Below are 18,818 nucleotides of genomic sequence, written 5' to 3'. Positions count from 1 at the left end.
TAAAATGACAAGTTAGAGTAGCTATATTATGTGATAAAATGAAAAGGGAATTAATCTTTCTTACAATCTTTATGAAGTTTAACTTACAAAACTGTCGATATTATGAAACAAACTACGTTCGGCAAAGCCCCGTTTCTAGACTGCCTAACAATCAGATTACAACTGCAGTGTTTAACCGTACTTAAATATCACGGTAGGCTACATGTGCTTCGAATTTTCCCAGGTACCTTGCAAAACAACTCCCCTGTCTAACACCTGTTTGTTCACATTTTTGGCACGGTTCCAAAAAACTTTTCATGGAGTAAACTATTTTGGCTCCACTCTAGAATTAATTAGGTCAGTCAGTAAAGGATCGGTAAAGTTATGCGAAATATTATCTTAGACGTTCAAGGAAAGTAGGTAAATATCCCCGTAACATTAAGGTAAGTAAAACACACCTCAAGCCAACCGACTCCTCCGCATGAACAAAACAATCTATTCCCCATGAAACACGAGGCAAAGTCTATACCATACAGACATAGCACGATATCAAGGCCCCAATAGCTACAGTATGGCCATCTTTATGAAAGTAAACCTTGTAATTCCATGTTTTAGGCCACCAGGCGTGATTAAATTAATGCTAAATATTGTTTCCATGTCCTTGTAGAAATCGTCAACTTCGCAAAATAAAATTAGTTGTGTTTTTGTTGTTACGTGCGATCCGTAACCCACGAAGTGATTGGCTATTTACTGTACACTTAACTATGGTAGGATATTATTAATATTATTGGGGGGAAATTCTAGAAAATACTTTCTTTTCCCCCCGCTTTACACCAGATGTGGTCTTCTGGTTTATTCATAAATGGGTGTACTAGAGCCTTGTTTACATGACACTTGTTGCATTTAGCACGATATGCCAGTTTCGCGTGAATTTTTCGAAAGTATTTTGCTCAATCTTTCGTAAAATTAGAAAGGTGTACCAACTTACTTAATTCGTACACAATTGGTAATTTCTCTACTGATTTTCAGAGTTTTGTTCTCTATACAGTCAATGATGTAAAGGACGGGTTTTTTACGAAGTTCAAAAGACAGTAAATGAAGTTGATAAACTTTATTTCTTTTCAACTTTCTTAACCATGGAATGCTAGAATAACATTTACACATAAAACGGAGAATTTTTTTTCTACATTTATTTCAAATTTCTTTCACAAGAAATTATCGTCATTTGTTCAATCCTCAAAAAATATCGTCTTGAAAAAAAATTATCGCGATAATAATAATTTTCGATATATCGCCCAACCCTAACTCAAACTAAAGAAATGATAACCAAATTATTTTGTTCACTGATCTCGGGTGTCCTCCCATCATCTTCCCACCCATTAATTCCCTTTAATATGCAGAAATGGTATACAGGTGTATGTGCTGACTTTTGAACTTATGATTGCATAATTTATAGATCTGCCCTCTGACATATACACTAAAGAAAATAGGCTTCTTCAAACCATTAAGCTATAGTACTGGTTCCCAAGTGTCTCTTCTTGAGACATTGTGTTTGAAAATATTGTGGACTTTAACAGCTGCTGACTTTTGAACTCCAACAAAAGCTATACTGTTCACCTAAGCTGTAAGTGACATCCACATGTATACAAAATAGATACAATGGAAAGTTTTGCTTTCGACAGATCATGTTTACAAGGTTTCAAACCATGACCTCTGATGACCTCATATGACTTTATTATTTCCCCTCCATTTATTCCAATTTCTGTTTTAACAATTACATTCCTACCCAAATGGTGTCTAATTTGATAGACAGATTTCACTTGAGACATCCCTAATATTATCATTATCCGAAAGTTTTCAAGCTAAAACTTCAGCAGCTAAAAAAGGGAAAGGAAGGGGTCCAATAGGCAGGCCTGCCTAACACAACCTTGAAGTAGAAAAATTCCAGTTGAGTGCATGTTGTTACAAATACAAGGTATTGCAATTGTTATAAAAAACCCTTATCCAGTGCCAAAAGCTGGCACCGAAATAAAAATAACGGGCACTATGGTTCCCAGCTTTGTGGAATTTTAAAGTGTTGTATGTCATCACCTAATATAATATTTATGCCCACATGTACCAGCTATTAACCAAAAACTGTATTCAAAGTTGGATGCATTCTGATTTAAGGTTGTGGAATTGGGCCCGATAGAATTTTTGAGCCCAAATGGTCCCAATTTACATTTGGCCCAAACAGTGTGGCTCAAAAATATATTTGCCCCCCCCAAAAAAAATGGAACCCCTAAAAATGTGGACCCAAATGGTCCCAAACATTCTGTACCTCACAAATTTTGGCCCAAAGAATGTGTCACAAAATTCATTTGAGGTAGAAATAAAAGTTTGGCTCATGTGGCAAGAAAATGGGCCTGGAATTTTTGGGGGCCAGATGGTTCAAAAAATTTCAGGCCTACATGTACCAGAGCTTAACCAACAACAACAACTGTATACCAAGTTTGACTTAAAATTGCAGAGTTATTGCAATGTTAAATTTCGGAAGCTATTCAGAATCAATTACTTGTATACAAAATGAATTAAATTGTAGAGAATTCAGTAAAACAAGATACATGTTACTAGCTGTTTGCTACAAGCAAGGTGTGAGCCACATAAACTTATCAACACACAAATGCACAACCACACAATACCCACACCATGATTGTCATGGAAACCAAAGAGCACAATTACCTTGTGTATATTGTAGATTGTCTCGGGTTGAGTTATACATAAAAGGTCATTGTTTCCCTGCAGATTCTTAGAATGGTTCAAGAATTCACTGCCTCTGAAGTCATTTTCTTCAAACTTTTGTTCTTGAATCATTGTTCCCATGCCTCCATCAAATATCATGATTCTCTCTTGGAGAATTTTATCGAGTGTAACCTCAAGAGCTGGTGAGAAATAATTGAGATTTCATCAACAAGTGGTGATCAACAAGTGGTGATGGTTTATCTCTGTAAGTAGTAGAACACAGGTGTACCCAGGAAAAAATTTACCTCAAATTTACCGCGGTAACATACCACACTTTTACCCCGGTAAAACCGGGGTAAAAACGCGGTAAATTTGTTGTACATTACCGCGGTGTTTTGGCCCTATGGACGCGGTAAACCGCGGTTTACCGCAGTAAATTACCACAAATTTACCATGGTTTTACCTCACTTTTACCCCAATTTTACCGCAATTTACCACGGTGTTACCATACTTTTACCGCGCTTTTACTACACTTTTACTACGCTTTTACCCCAAATTTACCACAGTTTTACCGTTCTTTTACCCCAATTTTACCGTATATTTACCACGCTTTTACCACAGTTTACCGTACTTTTACCCCAATTTTACCTTAGATTTACCACGCTTTTACCTTAGGTTTACCTCAATTTACCAAACTTTTACCACATTTTACCCCAATTTTACCGTAGATTTACTACGCTTTTACTTTAGTTTTACCATGATTTTACACTAATTGCAGGACAGTTTTACCTTACATTGAGCATGATTTTGTCCTTATCTCAATTAGCATGTACACCATATATTCCTTTGAATTTCACCCATCAGTGTACTGTATTATGATTTGGCTATATGCCGTTACCCTTATTGTAATGGTTGTATGCCTGACATATAAGTCCTCAGTTGTAGAATGCATCAATTTTTAATTCATCAAATCCATGGAGGTTTCACACATGAGAAAGCTTTGTTGAATTTCATTTACCCTAGCTGGTATGATTCCTGACTCTCTTCTTTTGACTTGATTGGTAGTCCAGATTGGACTTTTGATCTCTTATTGTCCTCAAAGACTTGTTTTAAATGGAAAGAGTACTCTGAACATAATTACATAGACTTGTAGTCATTTATTGGACCTGACAGAGAATACCCAAATCTGAGGACACTGATTGGTCAATTTTTGTGTGCCACAGTGTTGAGGCACAGAACCTATGCCTTATGTGTGCTAGTTTATATAGTTCTTTTTTCATTTTAAAGGCTTTTAGGTTCTCCCTAATAATGAAAAAAGAATTAATTGTTGTCTCCTCTCAAATACATCAGGGATTCCATGAAGGAATTCTCTATGTATCTATCCTCTGCTTATTTTTTTTAGGAAAAGAGATGCATACTATAACATATAAGAATAGCAGTTTGTCTCTCTTCTTTATTCAACTCATATCCACAGGTAATTTATATTGCCAACATTAAGATATGAGTAGAACAAAAGGTTTGTCATATCAGTATTGCAAAAATATGGGACAAAATCATGGAAAAATTGCTGTAAATGTACCATCATGTTTCATAGTGTGACCCATATATGTTCTACTGTGGTACAATTATGGTAAATTTACCATAGTATAATTGCACCGTATAGTTTTACCCTATTTTTACTGTGGTTAATCATGGCACAATTGTAGGAATTTCACATATGTAGTTTATGTACCATATAAACTTACCCTACTTTTACTACAGTAATATCATGGTAAAACTATGGTAAATTTACCGTAGTAAATGTACCACACTTTTACCCTACTTTTACCGCGGTAATACCATAGTAAAACTGTGGTTAATTTACCGTAGTAAATGTACCGCACTTTTACCCTACTTATACCGCGGTTATATCATGGTAAAACTGCGGTTAATTTACCGCAGTAAATGAACCACACTTTTACCCTACTTTTACCGCGGTAATACCATGGTAAAATTGTGGTAAATTTACCGTAGTAAATGTACCACACTTTTACCGCGGTAAAACCATGGTAAAACTGCGGTAAATTTACCGTAGTAAATGTACCGCACTTTTACCCTACTTATACCGCGGTAGTATCATGGTAAAACTGCGGTAAATTTACCGCGGTAAATGTACCGCACTTTTACCCTACTTATACCGCGGTAATATCATGGTAAAACTGCGGTAAATTTACCGCGGTAAATGTACCGCACTTTTACCGCGGTAATACCATGGTAAAACTGCGGTAAATGTACCGTAGTAAATGTACCGCACTTTTACCCTACTTATACCGCGGTAGTATCATGGTAAAACTGCGGTAAATTTACCGCGGTAAATGTACCGCACTTTTACCCTACTTATACCGCGGTAATATCATGGTAAAACTGCGGTAAATTTACCGCGGTAAATGTACCGCACTTTTACCGCGGTAATACCATGGTAAAACTGCGGTAAATGTACCGCGGTTGATTTTACCACAATTTTACCACACATTTACCCTATTTACCACACATTTACCATAGTTTACCGCGGTAAAATTAGGGTACATTTTTTGCTGGGTAGCCCACTACTAGAAGAAATTTGAACTGTTAAATGTCAAACAAGTCGTAATAAAATTGCTAAACAGGCCACATAGACCTGAGTTCAAAAGGTCTCAACATCACTGTAAATTTGCAATCACTGACTGATCTGGGAATGATTATAACTTTTCTTTAAATGAAAAAACTGATTTGTCTAATGTGTCTGGACAGCATTAAATTTTGATTAAGTAGTTCTTGTAAATATTTTGCAAGACAGCCATGCTTTTTATTCTTGTTATACTAGTCAAAGAACTTGTTATACTAGGCCTAGTCAAAGAAGTTTGCCTTGATGTTCTCATGCAACTTTTGCATTGAAGGTGACTACTTGCCCTAACATATGATGATAACTATCTGGCAATGTAACTCATTAGTTTCAGTTAAGTCAAAGACTCTGGATGGGGTGGTAAACCTACCTATGGTTGTGATTGAAACCTCCCACTGACTGACTGACTGAGGTTGAATGTTGGTGTTCTAGTTACAATCGGCCTTTGTTCGAACTTAGTAATATATAACTCTTGGAACTGTTGTAGTATTTGTAGGCTAGGCTAGCACTAGTAATGTTATACTTGGCCGGAATCAACGTTTAGGCCTAGTTAGAGGAGTTGCGTAATCACAACATATGAAGATTTCACCCAGAAAAAGACTGAAAAATTTACCAGACGGTTGCCTTGTGTCCACATCTACAGCTGCAGGTATAGGTGGCATCGTGCCTTTCCGTTTGGTTACAAACGAACGACAAAAACCGGTTGATTCAACTGGGAAAATGAAACTTTTGTTTTTAGGACGTGCAAAATTCACCACTGACAACAACCGACGTGATAGTGATACTTGCATGCGCGTCTATTAGCTTGTAATGTCTTTGCTGCCGTGTTGCCAACTGTCAAAAGAGACCGTTCTGGTAGTGAAAATTGCTTTTGAAGGAAAATCCCAGTCTTCCCAGTCTTCCAGTTACGTTCCTTCACGCGTGTAAACTTTGACATATTGCATATGTATTTTTAAACTGCATATTCATATTGCAACTTGTTTTTTTTTTTAAATCCCAGAATGCAAATTGTCAACTCGCTGCCTACGTTGACGATACCGGAACTTGTGATGTAGAAACCAACGTTAACGTAGACACTTTCAGATATTATGACCACAGGCCTATATATATCGTGTGTAACGTAGGCTGTGAATGGCAAAATACGTGCATCATAACTTGTAACAATCTGTTAACAACCGGCGCAAGTCCTTTCGAAAGTCCGAAGCACACAATCACTGTTATTAAAAGAACCGGGTTGGTCTTAAGAAATTTTTGTCCATTTCTGTTTCTAAAGTTTAAGCGTTCTTTAATTCCGTTGCTTTCACGTTCAGTTTAACTTTACTCAGTGACCGATCTATTTCAAATAGGCTATGTAGCCTAGGCTTACAAACTTTAGGACTAGCTTAGCCAAAGCAAACATTTGGATACATTTTAATAAGCTAGCTTTGTAAACTTAAATGTATCGCTAACATATTAGGCCCACTTTATTCTATCTTATGAGGAAAAGTAAAAGTAATATAAATTATATACACTCAGTCATAATGAAAGTAAACACCAATCATTGGATCATTCATGCCAGTGTAAGTTAACTAGGCCAAACATGTTACACTGATACAATGACACTACTGCCCTGGCCTAACATTACACTTACAGTAGAGTCACTCCCTCTAATATTAGTGATGGCACTAGATATGCCCAAGGCCATGGGAATGAAAGTTTTAGGTAAATTTTATCCACTGAACAAAGCTCCCGCCAACAATTTTCATTAATTACCCAAATGTCATTAATTAGACACAATCACAAAAATTGCAAGTTCCAACTCATCAAAAGGCAATAAGATAAGGGGTTTAATAAGCATTTATCATATGAACCTACTCAAGTATCTACATGCAGCAGTCACCAAAACCGATTGGCACAAATTCAGTGATAGGCTTTGCCGGAGTGACGTTTCTACTCTTCCACAACTTCACAACTTTATCATTACTGCATTACACACAAACATAGGCCGCCTAGGCTAAATAGTGATGTGTTAGAGATCACTTGCAATGACTTGACCTTAAAATATAGTAACTCAATGCAATTCTGAGGTGTAAAAGTATATGTAATACAGAGCAAGTAAACAGAAACTCCTTGATCTCATCCTCATCGTTTATTTTTATATGAGATAGGAAGTTTTGAAATAATTGTTGTTGTTTGATGTTATACTGCACACAGTGATTTGTGTAAGTATCCATAAGGTTATGATATGTCAAGAGGATGAAATTAAAGTTTTCAAGCACAGGAGTATCAATATGTTGTTTAGCCTAGGCTTTGTATTCCTTGAACATTTTCTCCTCATGCTAATTTCACTCTTTTTTTTTCCTTTCATAAATTGTACCAACATTTTCAATATATCATATGAATTAAAAATATAAAATAAATATAATATAAGTCAGTGCACCGATGAAAATAAAAATCATTTCTGTATGTTCAGTATTTCTCCAAGTAATCACCTACAAAACTCTTTAATTATTTTTCAGGTCATCCTTTCTGTCATTCTTTGCAAGTTTGGCCTGATATGCTTGGCAGTGCTAAGCCCCAATGACAACAAGAAGACGCCATACCTCTGTTGATAGTGAGTTTTTCGGTGGTACACAGCAGGGGTTTGGAGGTTGGACTGTCACACATACGGGTCCAGTTACAGGTCCCATTCCAACAGAGATGACCTGTCGGGACAGAACTACAGAGTTCTTCTCTGCGATAAAGTCTTTACAATCTAGACAGGTGAGTTGGAGAGACCTCTAGGTAAATCTTGTGGGAGAGAGTGCTCGCTTAATTTAATTTAATAACCCACATCAGTGATTTAAGGCATGAGAAATAAAATTAAAATAATAAGAGGCTATATTAGATATTGGTGATGCCGTAACTAAAGAAACTGATGACACAATTTGTATCAAATGTATCTTTCCTCCTATTGTAAGAGGTGAAATGCCAAACAAGAAGTCCTGTAATATTTGTAATACTTCTTAGCAGCCCTGTTTAATAGCAGTAGCTATTAAAAGTTGCTAGTTTTTGCTAACATATATTGCCCCTTACCTATCAGAGTGTGCATATGTGTGTGTCTTATACTGTATGTGTCCTTCTGTTGCTCATAGTCATTTTGTACATATCACTAATGGTAGACTGCTTCTAATTTACAATCGTTATTATTTTTAAAAAGGTTCTTTCATGTATGAAAGCCTCTTGCTTGCTGGCATCCAAGCTAATATAATGATGCAAATGTTCCTATACAGGTGACAATTAAATTCATTTTGTATTAGCCCCATATCTGCTAGAAAACCAAATAATGCAGCATTGTTACGAACGCAGGATTCTGCGTCCGGGACGCAATGTTTTGGCCAGGGGCGCAAACTCTTCAAATTGCTTGCGTCTGGCGGACGCAAACTTTTTTTTGAGAAACAAACCCCAAGTATACACACTCACAACTAGGTCAACGAAAAACATAACAAAACTGTCAAAACACATTTTGGAATGAACATTATTTCTTTTCAAAAACCACAACTTCTTACAAGAAGCAAAAGTTCTCCTACTCCAACAGATCATTGAATTTGTTTGAAAATAAATATATCATAACAATCAACCGCAAGGTACAGGGTTAACAACACCCCATTACGGAGATTTTCATGCTAAATATAGACAACAATGCTTTTCCAAAATTCACGTGATTTGATTGGATATAAGTCCCCATCCATTGTCTGTGAAAATTCTTGCACCTGTAGTGCTCAGTGAACACGGAGTATGTTGTTTAACAACAATTACTTGCAACTTACTTTCCCCTGTATAGAGATAGTGAAGTTTTTTTGCGGTACAGGCTATCATGTGTGTGTACTCCAATATCATAACGTTAGGCCTTTTCACATACAGTACGTATACCTTTTGACAACGAAGAGGGGTTCGTAATCTTTGAATCATTGTTTTGATGAGAAAATGTTAATGAGTGGAGACAATCTATGAATTTTGTGGGCAGCTAACAACTTTGATCCTGAACAGGATATTTCAGCTCACAGTATGTTTCTTCTCTCTGTATTAATAGTTGCTAATGTAAAATGTGCATTCTTACCATCACTAGTTTCTGTTGCAAAAAAATTTTCGCGGTCCAATTTACCACGTGCTTCAGTAAATGTTATTTTGGTGCAACATTCGTGTGTAAACTACTGTACTTTGGAGCATTGAATTGATTTTTTTTTAAATCTACATTGCGTAAAAAACTACTCAAATAGACCTACTGTTATTTTCGTGTAGATGATTGCTTCAAAGAGCCAGGATAAATGTTGGATCAGATTTTAAGGATTTGCACATGTGTAGTTGAAAATGAAGCTCGAACAGGCATGTACATGCAGTAGTACAGTGAACTGGAATTTAGCGAGAGATATGCACAATGTAGGTACTAGGATTTTTGAAGAGTTCTTTGTTGGAATCGCTGCAAGGTCAAAGCACGGATTTACTACGGAGTTGGCGAGTAGGGAAGTACAAGGACAGATGAAAGAGGGGGGGGGGGGGACTGGGGGTAAAAATGGGTTGAAATGGCAGAGTGGTCGAAAGGAGGGGCGCCCCGGTCGCCCCTGAAAATAACGAAGTTAAGGCACTGAGCATTTCTGCCCTACATTGTGTATAACTTTCACAAAGTATAGGCTTTGATACTACACTAGTATTAGTAACAGTAGGTCATACATTAAACGTAATTGGTTTTGGATTGGGACGCAAGTTTTTTTTACGGGACGCAAACTTTATCGGGGGCTTGCGTCCCTGGGACGCAAACTGTTTTTCACTAATAACATTACTGTAATGGTCAGTAAATTGCTCATAATTCAAAAAGTGATTTTATTAATGTTATAAAAGCACTTTACCATAGATTGAATGATATTTTCATTCTCATCAGCCCTGATCACTAAAAATAGAAATCTGGATGGTCATAAACTTGTAGAATTGCAACAGATAGGCAAGTTTGTCGTACAAGTGTCATTTCCCCATGTCTGAACAGCAACATTACCTTGGGTCAATTAAACGAAAACGAAATATTTCCTTTCATTTTTCAGGGTAATGGTGTTATCACAAATCATAAACGCAATGGAAGGCAACAACAACATACAGAATTTATGCAGATAGCAAAGTAAGTTGGTATGCTAGTTTCACTTGCAAAGCATGTTCATATCATACATATTATTAGCTACCCATCGTAAATCCAAAGTAGAAAATATGCTGTATCAGTGTTTGCTCTGAACATTTGTTGTTTACTTCGTAAGTATCTCTGTCAGGGTATAGTAAGTTTATCTTTTTACTTGTCTGTTTGATCTAGTCTGAAGTTTGAACTATTACAAGCACTTATGTAGCCTACAATTTCACATTAAGCATGCTGTCATTGAGTTCATGAACAAGGTTGTCGAACATTTGGTCGTAATTTTTAGGTTGTAGAAATCATCCACACAGATTGAAAATGCTACTTACTCTTTGCAAGTGAAATATGATATTTTCATCTTTTCCTTTGCAGACGAATTGGACAAGACCTGAGTAACACATTCGCCAAACTTGAAAAATTAACATTATGTAAGTGTAAACTGATTTTCATATTCATAGTCAGATGCTGGCAAAGTATTTGAATTGTTGATTCAGGGCCACCTCCGGGCACCTTACAACAAAGTGTTTTAGGGGAGTACATCACAATTGATTGAAAATCACTCGGGTAGAAGTGAAAAGTTGTATATTTATTGTCTAATGAAGAGTAGGGAAGTGACTTATGAAATAAAAGTTGTTTTCCATCCTTCATACTAAAGTGCAAGTTTTTGTAGTTGATTTTCTAAAATCTTAAGTTCTCTTTTATGCTAAAATTGTGTAAAATTTGAAATTTTGAGCTTGACCAGACAAATTTTATTGCAGATAATAAAAATGATAGTCAACAAAAATTCAAATATTTTTGCTTTGCTTGTGATAGATAGTCATAGAAAAGTGTTTTTGTGACAAAATGTTCAAAACCAGATGAAACTATTAATTGCTCTCTGTCTTGCATGGGCATAATCTTGGCAGATGTCTTAGTTTGTTCTATTTGAATCCTATTGCAAGTAAAATTTGAATCCTATTTCAAATTATATTTGGATTAAATTGTTGACTTAAAGCAAAGATATGCTGTATAAAGGCATTGTGTATCTTGGAAATCCAAGCAAATAAAGGCATCTGCCCCGAGCATTGCATTTTCCTGAGCCAGTTCATCAATTTCTTAGTGGAATGCACTGCTGTCATTATACTCAAGCCTACAGATTGTACTGTTTGCAGAAATTTCAAGTTTATGACCAAAATTCCAAATATAAGGAACAAATTATTTTCCAAACTATCTGAGAACATATTCTAAGCTGTAATCTTTGATACCGTTCACTGATGTGTTTTCAATTTTGGTGAAATCATTTGATATATTTTGTTGCCTTTGATGTATTCTCTCCTAGTGGCGAAAAGGAAGTCTCTGTTTGACGACAAATCGGTGGAGATTCAAGAACTCACATATATCATCAAGCAAGATATCAACAGTCTAAATAAACAGATAGCTCAACTACAAGATGTGAGTTAATGATGGTTTCTCTCTTGAATAAGTTAAACAAACATAGCTCAAAGTAGCTCTCATGTCACTACACAAGATATTCAACAGTCTAAATAAACAGATAGCTCAACTACAAGATGTAAATTATTGATCATTATCACCTTCAATGAGCAAAACAAGAACACCACATTTGGTAGCTTGAAGTAGCATCTGTGGGTCGCTGGAAATACCTGCTGTTGGTAGCTCAAAGTAGCTCTCATGTCACTATGTAAGCTATTCAACTGTCTACATCTAAACATATACCTCAATTACACAATTTGAGTTAACATAAGGGTTATTGACTTCAGTGAGCTAAACAAACACAGCTGTTTGTAGCTCAAAGAAACTATATGCCACTAAGTATTTCAGTGAACTATGCTATGCCTAAATGATCAAATTTAAACCTTACCTATAGACTGAATTGTCTTATTATCTGGAATGATATTAATCTATATTTAATAAAGTTTCTGTGGAGAAAAACAAAGATTCTTCCTTAAGTACTACTGTCTCATGACTTCTGTCATTCATTAGTTAATATGTAAAAAAACAAGAAAAAGCCATTTTGCGCAAGTTACGATATTGGAGAAGGTACCTTTTGGTGTTCACAACTAAAAGTTCATTCTTCATACATTGTATTCTGTCTCTATACTTATTAAACAGCTAATACTAAATATCTTTGTGTTTTTCTGACAACTAGCCTCGCATCTATCATGGTATATTTCTTAATGTTTGCCCCTTTCTGTATTTTCCACCAGTTTGTTAAACAAAGAAGATCACAAAATGGCCATCTGCAGACACATTCCAATACTGTGGTTCTGTCCCTACAGTCAAAATTGGCCAATATGTCCAATGATTTCAAGAATGTTCTTGAAGTTAGAACACAGGTAATTTTCATTTTGTATCTCAACAGAGAGTTTTTTTTGGTTTTTGTGGTCACCCGATTCTGATTATTTCCCCTTTTAAAATATCTCCAAAATTCATGTCCATTTTAAATATTCTATAAAGTGCCTAAAGTAGCCCGCATATTCTCCCAGTTATATGTCACATCGATTTGCATCTCGTTTTCAACTTTGGGTATCAAACATTACAAGGGAAGAGTATGACAACCCCTCCCGCCCAACCCACCCAACCCCACCCAATGCCACCCCACCCAACCCCACCCACCCACTCCACCCAACCCCACCCAACCCCACCCAACCCCAAAATAAAGACTTGATGAAGAAATGATTGCAACCATGACTGCTCTGTAATTGATCCGTCTCGCTTGTTACATTCAGAACTTGAAAGAACAAAAAGACAGAAGAGATCATTTTTCTCAAGGAGCAGTGACCTCTAGTCTACCACCGGCAGCTGCTACTGTAAATGGTAAGTGTTTACCTGTTCCTCCTCCAGCATGCTTGATGATATTTGGCAGTGACAGTAGAAGGAATTATGATGGTAACTTACTAACATCTACAGGGAGAAGCTTCTCCATAAGGCAGCATTATCAGTTAAGATCTTTTTAGGCCATTTATGCTGACTTTCTATTGCAGTGGAAATGATTGAAAACATCATCTTTTAGACAGAAATTTTATGTTCGTATGTCAAAAGTTTACAAAATAAAATAAATACATCTTGTGAATGCTCCTTTAAGGGTTGGTTGATCAGTGCTGGCCAAATTGGTTCTGATAACCTATGGTTTGATAAGTTCTAATTCCCCCCTTTCCCCCTTCCAAAACAGTAATATATCAAAAACATTTATCAAACTACAAGTCTGGGCAAGGAAGAAATATGACAAATGATTGTCATTTGGGAAATTGTAATGCACAATTAACATGTAACTTTAAGCCATTAGAGAGTGTCTTGTTTTTGGAATTGACTTTGCTGAGGATATTATGTAGAAGTTAGGTATAAATGTAATAGTCTATGTACAGTATTCCAATCACTTTGATGGATAAGCTACTGAATTTTGAAGGGTATATGTTTGGTCAAGCACTAAAATGATTACAGGTATTTAGACCTAGAGTTCGTACGCCTTCTGTTTATCTGTGTCGTTGTTTTGAACAAGACTCACAATTTGTTTTTCATTCACATCAACAAGTCAGTCATATTTAATGAGGAATATTGCAGAGCCACCCGCAACTAATATGATTTTACAAACTAGTTTTCAGTCCATAAGTTTGGTTTGGTGTAGGTACAGCGTATACAATTTCTGTTTCACTCTGTGCATGTTTTTTAAATATCTGCTTATGTGTCAAAAATAAAAAATTATCGCATTTCTTGTACATTTTTACAAGCTCCAAAAAAAAAAGAGCTACTACATAAAATGACAAGCAAGCATTGAGAAGTTACTGAACATTCAATACTAGAGGCCCTTATGCATCGTTTGTCTCATCAAGTGATAATATTCGATACGAATCTTTGAGCGAACCGTCGACTTAATTGCTACGGTCGACCGAAGCGGCAAGGAAATGAATGCGTAGTAGCCGCGGGTGAAATGCCAAAGCACAAGAAAACTCGCAGTTTGGTTCGATACGGTTAATATACTTTTTTCCTCAATTTTGTGGCAACCCAGGTGGATCACTGCTCAGCCAAGACGTAGCGGTAGATATGAGTGCCTTGGATGACGGACCTAGACATAGGCATGGCATGCAGGATATGCAGCTAGTGCAACAAGACGATACGTATATCAAAGAGAGGGAGGAGACGATGCACAGCATCGAGAGTACCATCGTAGAACTCAGCGGAATCTTCCAACAACTGGCTCACATGGTCAAGGAGCAAGAAGAACAAGTTCAAAGGTACGCGCGCCGAAAACACGGCTGCTTTAAATAACGGCATCTTAATCCCTTTGTCTGAACGCTCGGCAAAGTTGTGAAATGGAGGTGACGTGAATGCCGTATTTCTTTAGAGATATATGATTGTGTTATATGTGTCATGGTAAAGGGGATAAAATTCTTTGTCCAAATGCTCCCCCCCCCCCCCCCATCTTCATCATTTTGAACCAAGGTGGGTGTATAACATCCAGTAATTCACACTCACCTGATATTGTGTGCTGCTGCTGGTGCTGGTTTCTTGAATCATAGGTAACCATGTGAGGGGTGACAAATTATAGTCAACAATTGTTGGTCCAATGTTGACATAGGAGTCTGTACATGTTCTGTACTATGTACACCCTAGCTAGTGCACCCTGCACTTTAATACCTCTGCCCCTTACTAAAGACCATGGCAGTGATTCTTACGTAATAATCCAAGTAGCCATTTACAGAATGGATAACCGTGTAACAATGAACAAATGGAACCAAAGAGTTCACGTGATTGATATTGATGTTCATTTCCTCCTTGTTGACAGGATTGACCACAACGTCGAAGACACCGTTATGAATGTCGAAGCTGCCCACGGAGAGATCCTTAAATACTTCCAGTCAGTAACGTCAAATCGATGGTTAATGATCAAGGTCTTTATAGTTCTTATAGTATTCTTCATCATATTTATAGTGTTTCTGGCCTAAATTATCTTCAACCGTGACATCTTTTGCCGCCTTCTATTGCAATCCTAGATGGCCAGGTACTTGGTAAGTTAAATATGAGGATTCCCATGTGTGTGGAGACAATAGTTTTTAAATACTCATTCTGTAATGAATATCGAAGTGATGTTTTTTCAAAGGAGGCAAGGGGGGAGGGGAGGGGAAACACTGTCTTTGATGGTGTATCTTCAGCTTTAAATTTGGATAAAACATTTGTAACTTACAAAGCCAGTGGGTCTATTTGTTCAAGAAATCTATCTGTGGCCTCTTTGCACTTTTAAAATATTTTGCTAATTCCCCCCCCCCCCCCACGTCATTCATATTCCAATTGTATATTACTCAAGAGTGTGTTTACAAACATGTAAATTTAACTTTGCTCATATGACCAACCAATTTGTAAAGAGGAACATTCAGAGAAGAAGGATGAAAATATTACACATACTTTTTTGTTACTGTTAAACATGTCAAACCAATTGCCAGAAAAAAAAAGGGGGAAAAAAGAAGACATTTCGGGAATGAAAATGAAAACACAGTTTCTTCTCATAAATGTTACACATGGTGATGAAACTATTCTCTTGCATAAGGGCTCAAGCCACAGCCCAATGTACCACAGGATAAGACACACTCTGTAGCCTTCATGTTGATAGGGCGTGGTGAAGACCCATGGTTGGTTGACAGCAAGAATGTTATAAACCTATTAATAATGATAAACTATCAACTTTTAGCTACCGATTTATGAATTAATATCACCGGGTATGAGAATTGAAAGAAAAAAACGAAAATCAGAAGATGGTTAAAAGGTCAGTCAGTATTAGGTTTGTCTCTTATTCACTCATGATTTTTGTTTGTATAGGAGTATTTTTGTGCTTGTTTCTTTTGAGAAAAGCTCTGCTTTTACGTTTAAAAAATAAGAAGATGAAATGCATTTCAAGGGTCTCACCTTGCGAAGACTCACTGTTCTGTGTGTGTTCCATGCTATAGGTATGGATGCTCTTAACACATGCCTTCCGTTAACTACTTTCAAGTCTTTTACTCTAGTAAATGAAAAAAATCAGTTAGAATCTTTTATGTTGCAGCTATAGTAGATAAGGCTTAGATGGAGGTTCTCTCACTTTATTGGTTTTATACTGCTTATATGGAGGCTCTGTAGTTGAAACTATTAGTGGAAACTGTGGAGTTTTGTATTTTCTGCTTGAAATGCGTCAAGCTCCTCCTCACACTGTAAAATATTTGTTACCATTCACTGTCGCTACAGCCAGTTGGGACGATTTTCAAATGCTATTCTATACTCTCTTCTCATATGCTGTATAGCACTTCTACTGACAGTATGAACAGTTCCAAGCCTTTAGTTATCGAAACCAGATATTCATACTGCTCATACTTTCGGTATGAGTGCTTTGGAAGCGGTGGATGAAAGTACAGTATTTTAGCCGTCTCAGCCAATAGTCAATAGTCACGTTAGTTAGTAATGGGGTTCTCCCAATCGGTTTCTGCTCTATGCTTTTCCATTCAGGAATTTCCTGAATGTCACCAGTCATCAAGTTTCATTTACCTCTGATCTTGAGAATAGCCTTCTCAATCGATGCATATTCATTACCATACATCAACTGTCATTTCCACACATTAATTTACTGCTGATCCGATCTGATATTTGACTTAAAATTTATTAAGAATTGTCATTTCAGACGATAGGTTTTGCTCCCATGCAGTCAATCATAACACTATACTTTATTGACTCAAAGACTAAAAAGCAATTCCACTTTTGATGAGCTGAAATATTTTATCCAACTTTAGTTCTGTTTACTAGGATCCATGCCAGACATCCTCTTGAAATTGTGTGAGAACATGTGATAGTATTCACACTTTGAGATGCTCATAGGCTTAAAAGTTCTAACATGTGCCTGCTTAATACTTTCTCACGTATGAACCAATGGCATTGTAAACTGCTTGCTTTCGAATTGGTCTTTGCCTATGTTAGACACAGTACACTTGCTAGAAGTGTCAGTTTTCCAACTAAATTACTTATTCGTAGTTATTAATATCACAGTAGGTCTTGATGAATTATGTACCTTCTCTCCCTACACCTACTCGCACCTTTTATCACCACCCTAAACCCCCCCCCCTACCCACTCACCATCCATTAAGGTTGTAGATCACCTCTGTGAATGATGTATCAATTACATCTACTTCATATTCATTAGCAGGAACTTTGTTGTCTGACCTGTCCATATTTGTTTCAGTACTTGTCGGTCGTCGAAAGAATATTGTTTCAATTCCGTTCGTTCATCTTAATATTGGTGGAAGTGACTGCCATCTTGAGAGCAAGATGTCAACCTTTGATGTTGAATTTCCAAAGTTCTTCAATTTTTTTTTTTTCTCGAACAGCCCTATTCCCTTTCCAATGTTCTTAGGCCTGTTGTGAGTTCTAGACCAGTTCTTGATGCCATTAACGTCTGGAAATACCTGTGATTCCAAGTGAATGGAAAATTCGTTAGTGGTTATAGCTAATTATCTTTGAGTAAATTGCTTAATAATGACTAAAAGAAGCAAAATAAATTTAAAAAAAAAACAAAACTGAAAACTGAAAAACAAAAAAATAAAATAAAAACAATGATGTTTGACATCTTTTAATCTGACTGAAGGTTTCTAAGCAGGTATATTTTGGGGTCCTTTAACTACGATGGGAAAACAATAGCTGAAACAGATATTTAATCATATGAACGCTTTCCACACTCATATACTGGAAACATAATTAACACTGCTATACGTATTTGACCTCACTCTTAGTGCGGTAAAGTGTATACCACTTGGCACTTTGCCCCTTTTTTCATTTAATGTATTATTTAATTTGCTATAGCATATGATTTATTACTTACCAGAACAACTTTTTTTTGTGGATGATTTGAAGAAGTCTGTGAACTTTATTTGTTTGTTCTTGTAAAACCACCTGTAAAGTAAAATGAAAGAAGCTTGTAAATTGTATTTTTCAGTTATTTTTAAGTTTTTGTTATGTTTAAAGTGATATATATGCCAATAACTAAATTATTTTACATGGATTGATTTATGACTGTACAGAAGAAGTAGAAATGAGACGTTGAGTGCGTGCACAGGGCACCTGGAAGAGATGTGGTCATCCTTTTATTTCAATTTTGTTTAATTTGTTTAAAGGTAAAATATTATGGAGGCTGTGATTAATAATAAAAATGCCTTCACACCAGAAACATTGTTTGCTTCTGTTTGTTTTCCCTAGTCCTTGTTTTTAGCATTCGAATGTGATCACTGATGAATGTGATTTGAATATGAATGATCATTTGACATAGAATTTGGAAAAGTATCTACACAAAGTTTCTTGACACATCTCCAAATGTTCTGTTTGATCCTGAAGATG

General features: G+C 36.4%; 2 protein-coding genes across 2 annotated transcripts in view; one reads left to right on the top strand and one right to left on the bottom strand.

Annotated features, from left to right (window-relative positions):
• The window catches only part of LOC139971052 (methionine synthase-like), a 31,594-nt gene extending 25,359 nt beyond the window's left edge, over nt 1-6,235 (bottom strand). The window contains exons 1-2 of the mRNA XM_071977214.1: nt 5,955-6,235; nt 2,701-2,900 (exon numbers count right to left, since the gene is read on the bottom strand). Coding sequence (XP_071833315.1) covers nt 2,701-2,900; nt 5,955-6,132 — 378 coding nt within the window. The 5' untranslated portion in view covers nt 6,133-6,235. The remainder of the gene's footprint in view (nt 1-2,700; nt 2,901-5,954) is intronic.
• A 159-nt stretch (nt 6,236-6,394) lies between these two features.
• Nucleotides 6,395-18,651, top strand: LOC139971054 (syntaxin-5-like). Its single transcript, XM_071977216.1, has 9 exons — nt 6,395-6,574; nt 7,840-8,083; nt 10,396-10,469; nt 10,848-10,903; nt 11,794-11,906; nt 12,680-12,808; nt 13,202-13,289; nt 14,479-14,704; nt 15,256-18,651. Exons 2-9 carry the CDS (start codon nt 7,901-7,903, stop codon nt 15,413-15,415), a joined length of 1,029 nt encoding a protein of 342 aa, XP_071833317.1. The 5' UTR covers nt 6,395-6,574; nt 7,840-7,900; the 3' UTR covers nt 15,416-18,651.
• Nucleotides 18,652-18,818: the final 167 nt, after the last annotated feature.

The sequence above is a fragment of the Apostichopus japonicus genome, chromosome 8 (assembly GCF_037975245.1).
Source record: "Apostichopus japonicus isolate 1M-3 chromosome 8, ASM3797524v1, whole genome shotgun sequence".
Lineage (NCBI taxonomy): Eukaryota > Metazoa > Echinodermata > Holothuroidea > Aspidochirotida > Stichopodidae > Apostichopus > Apostichopus japonicus.
The sequence above is the reverse complement of the archived record's forward strand: the minus strand, read 5'-3'. Positions and strand labels throughout refer to the sequence as shown.

Coding starts and splice junctions, on each gene's coding strand:
- LOC139971054 (XM_071977216.1), top strand. CDS start 7,901: ATGACAACAAGAAGACGCCATACCTCTGTTGATAGTGAGTTTTTCGGT. Junction 8,084..10,395: donor AGTCTTTACAATCTAGACAG/GTGAGTTGGAGA, acceptor TTCATTTTTCAG/GGTAATGGTGTTATCACAAA. Junction 12,809..13,201: donor TTCTTGAAGTTAGAACACAG/GTAATTTTCATT, acceptor TGTTACATTCAG/AACTTGAAAGAACAAAAAGA.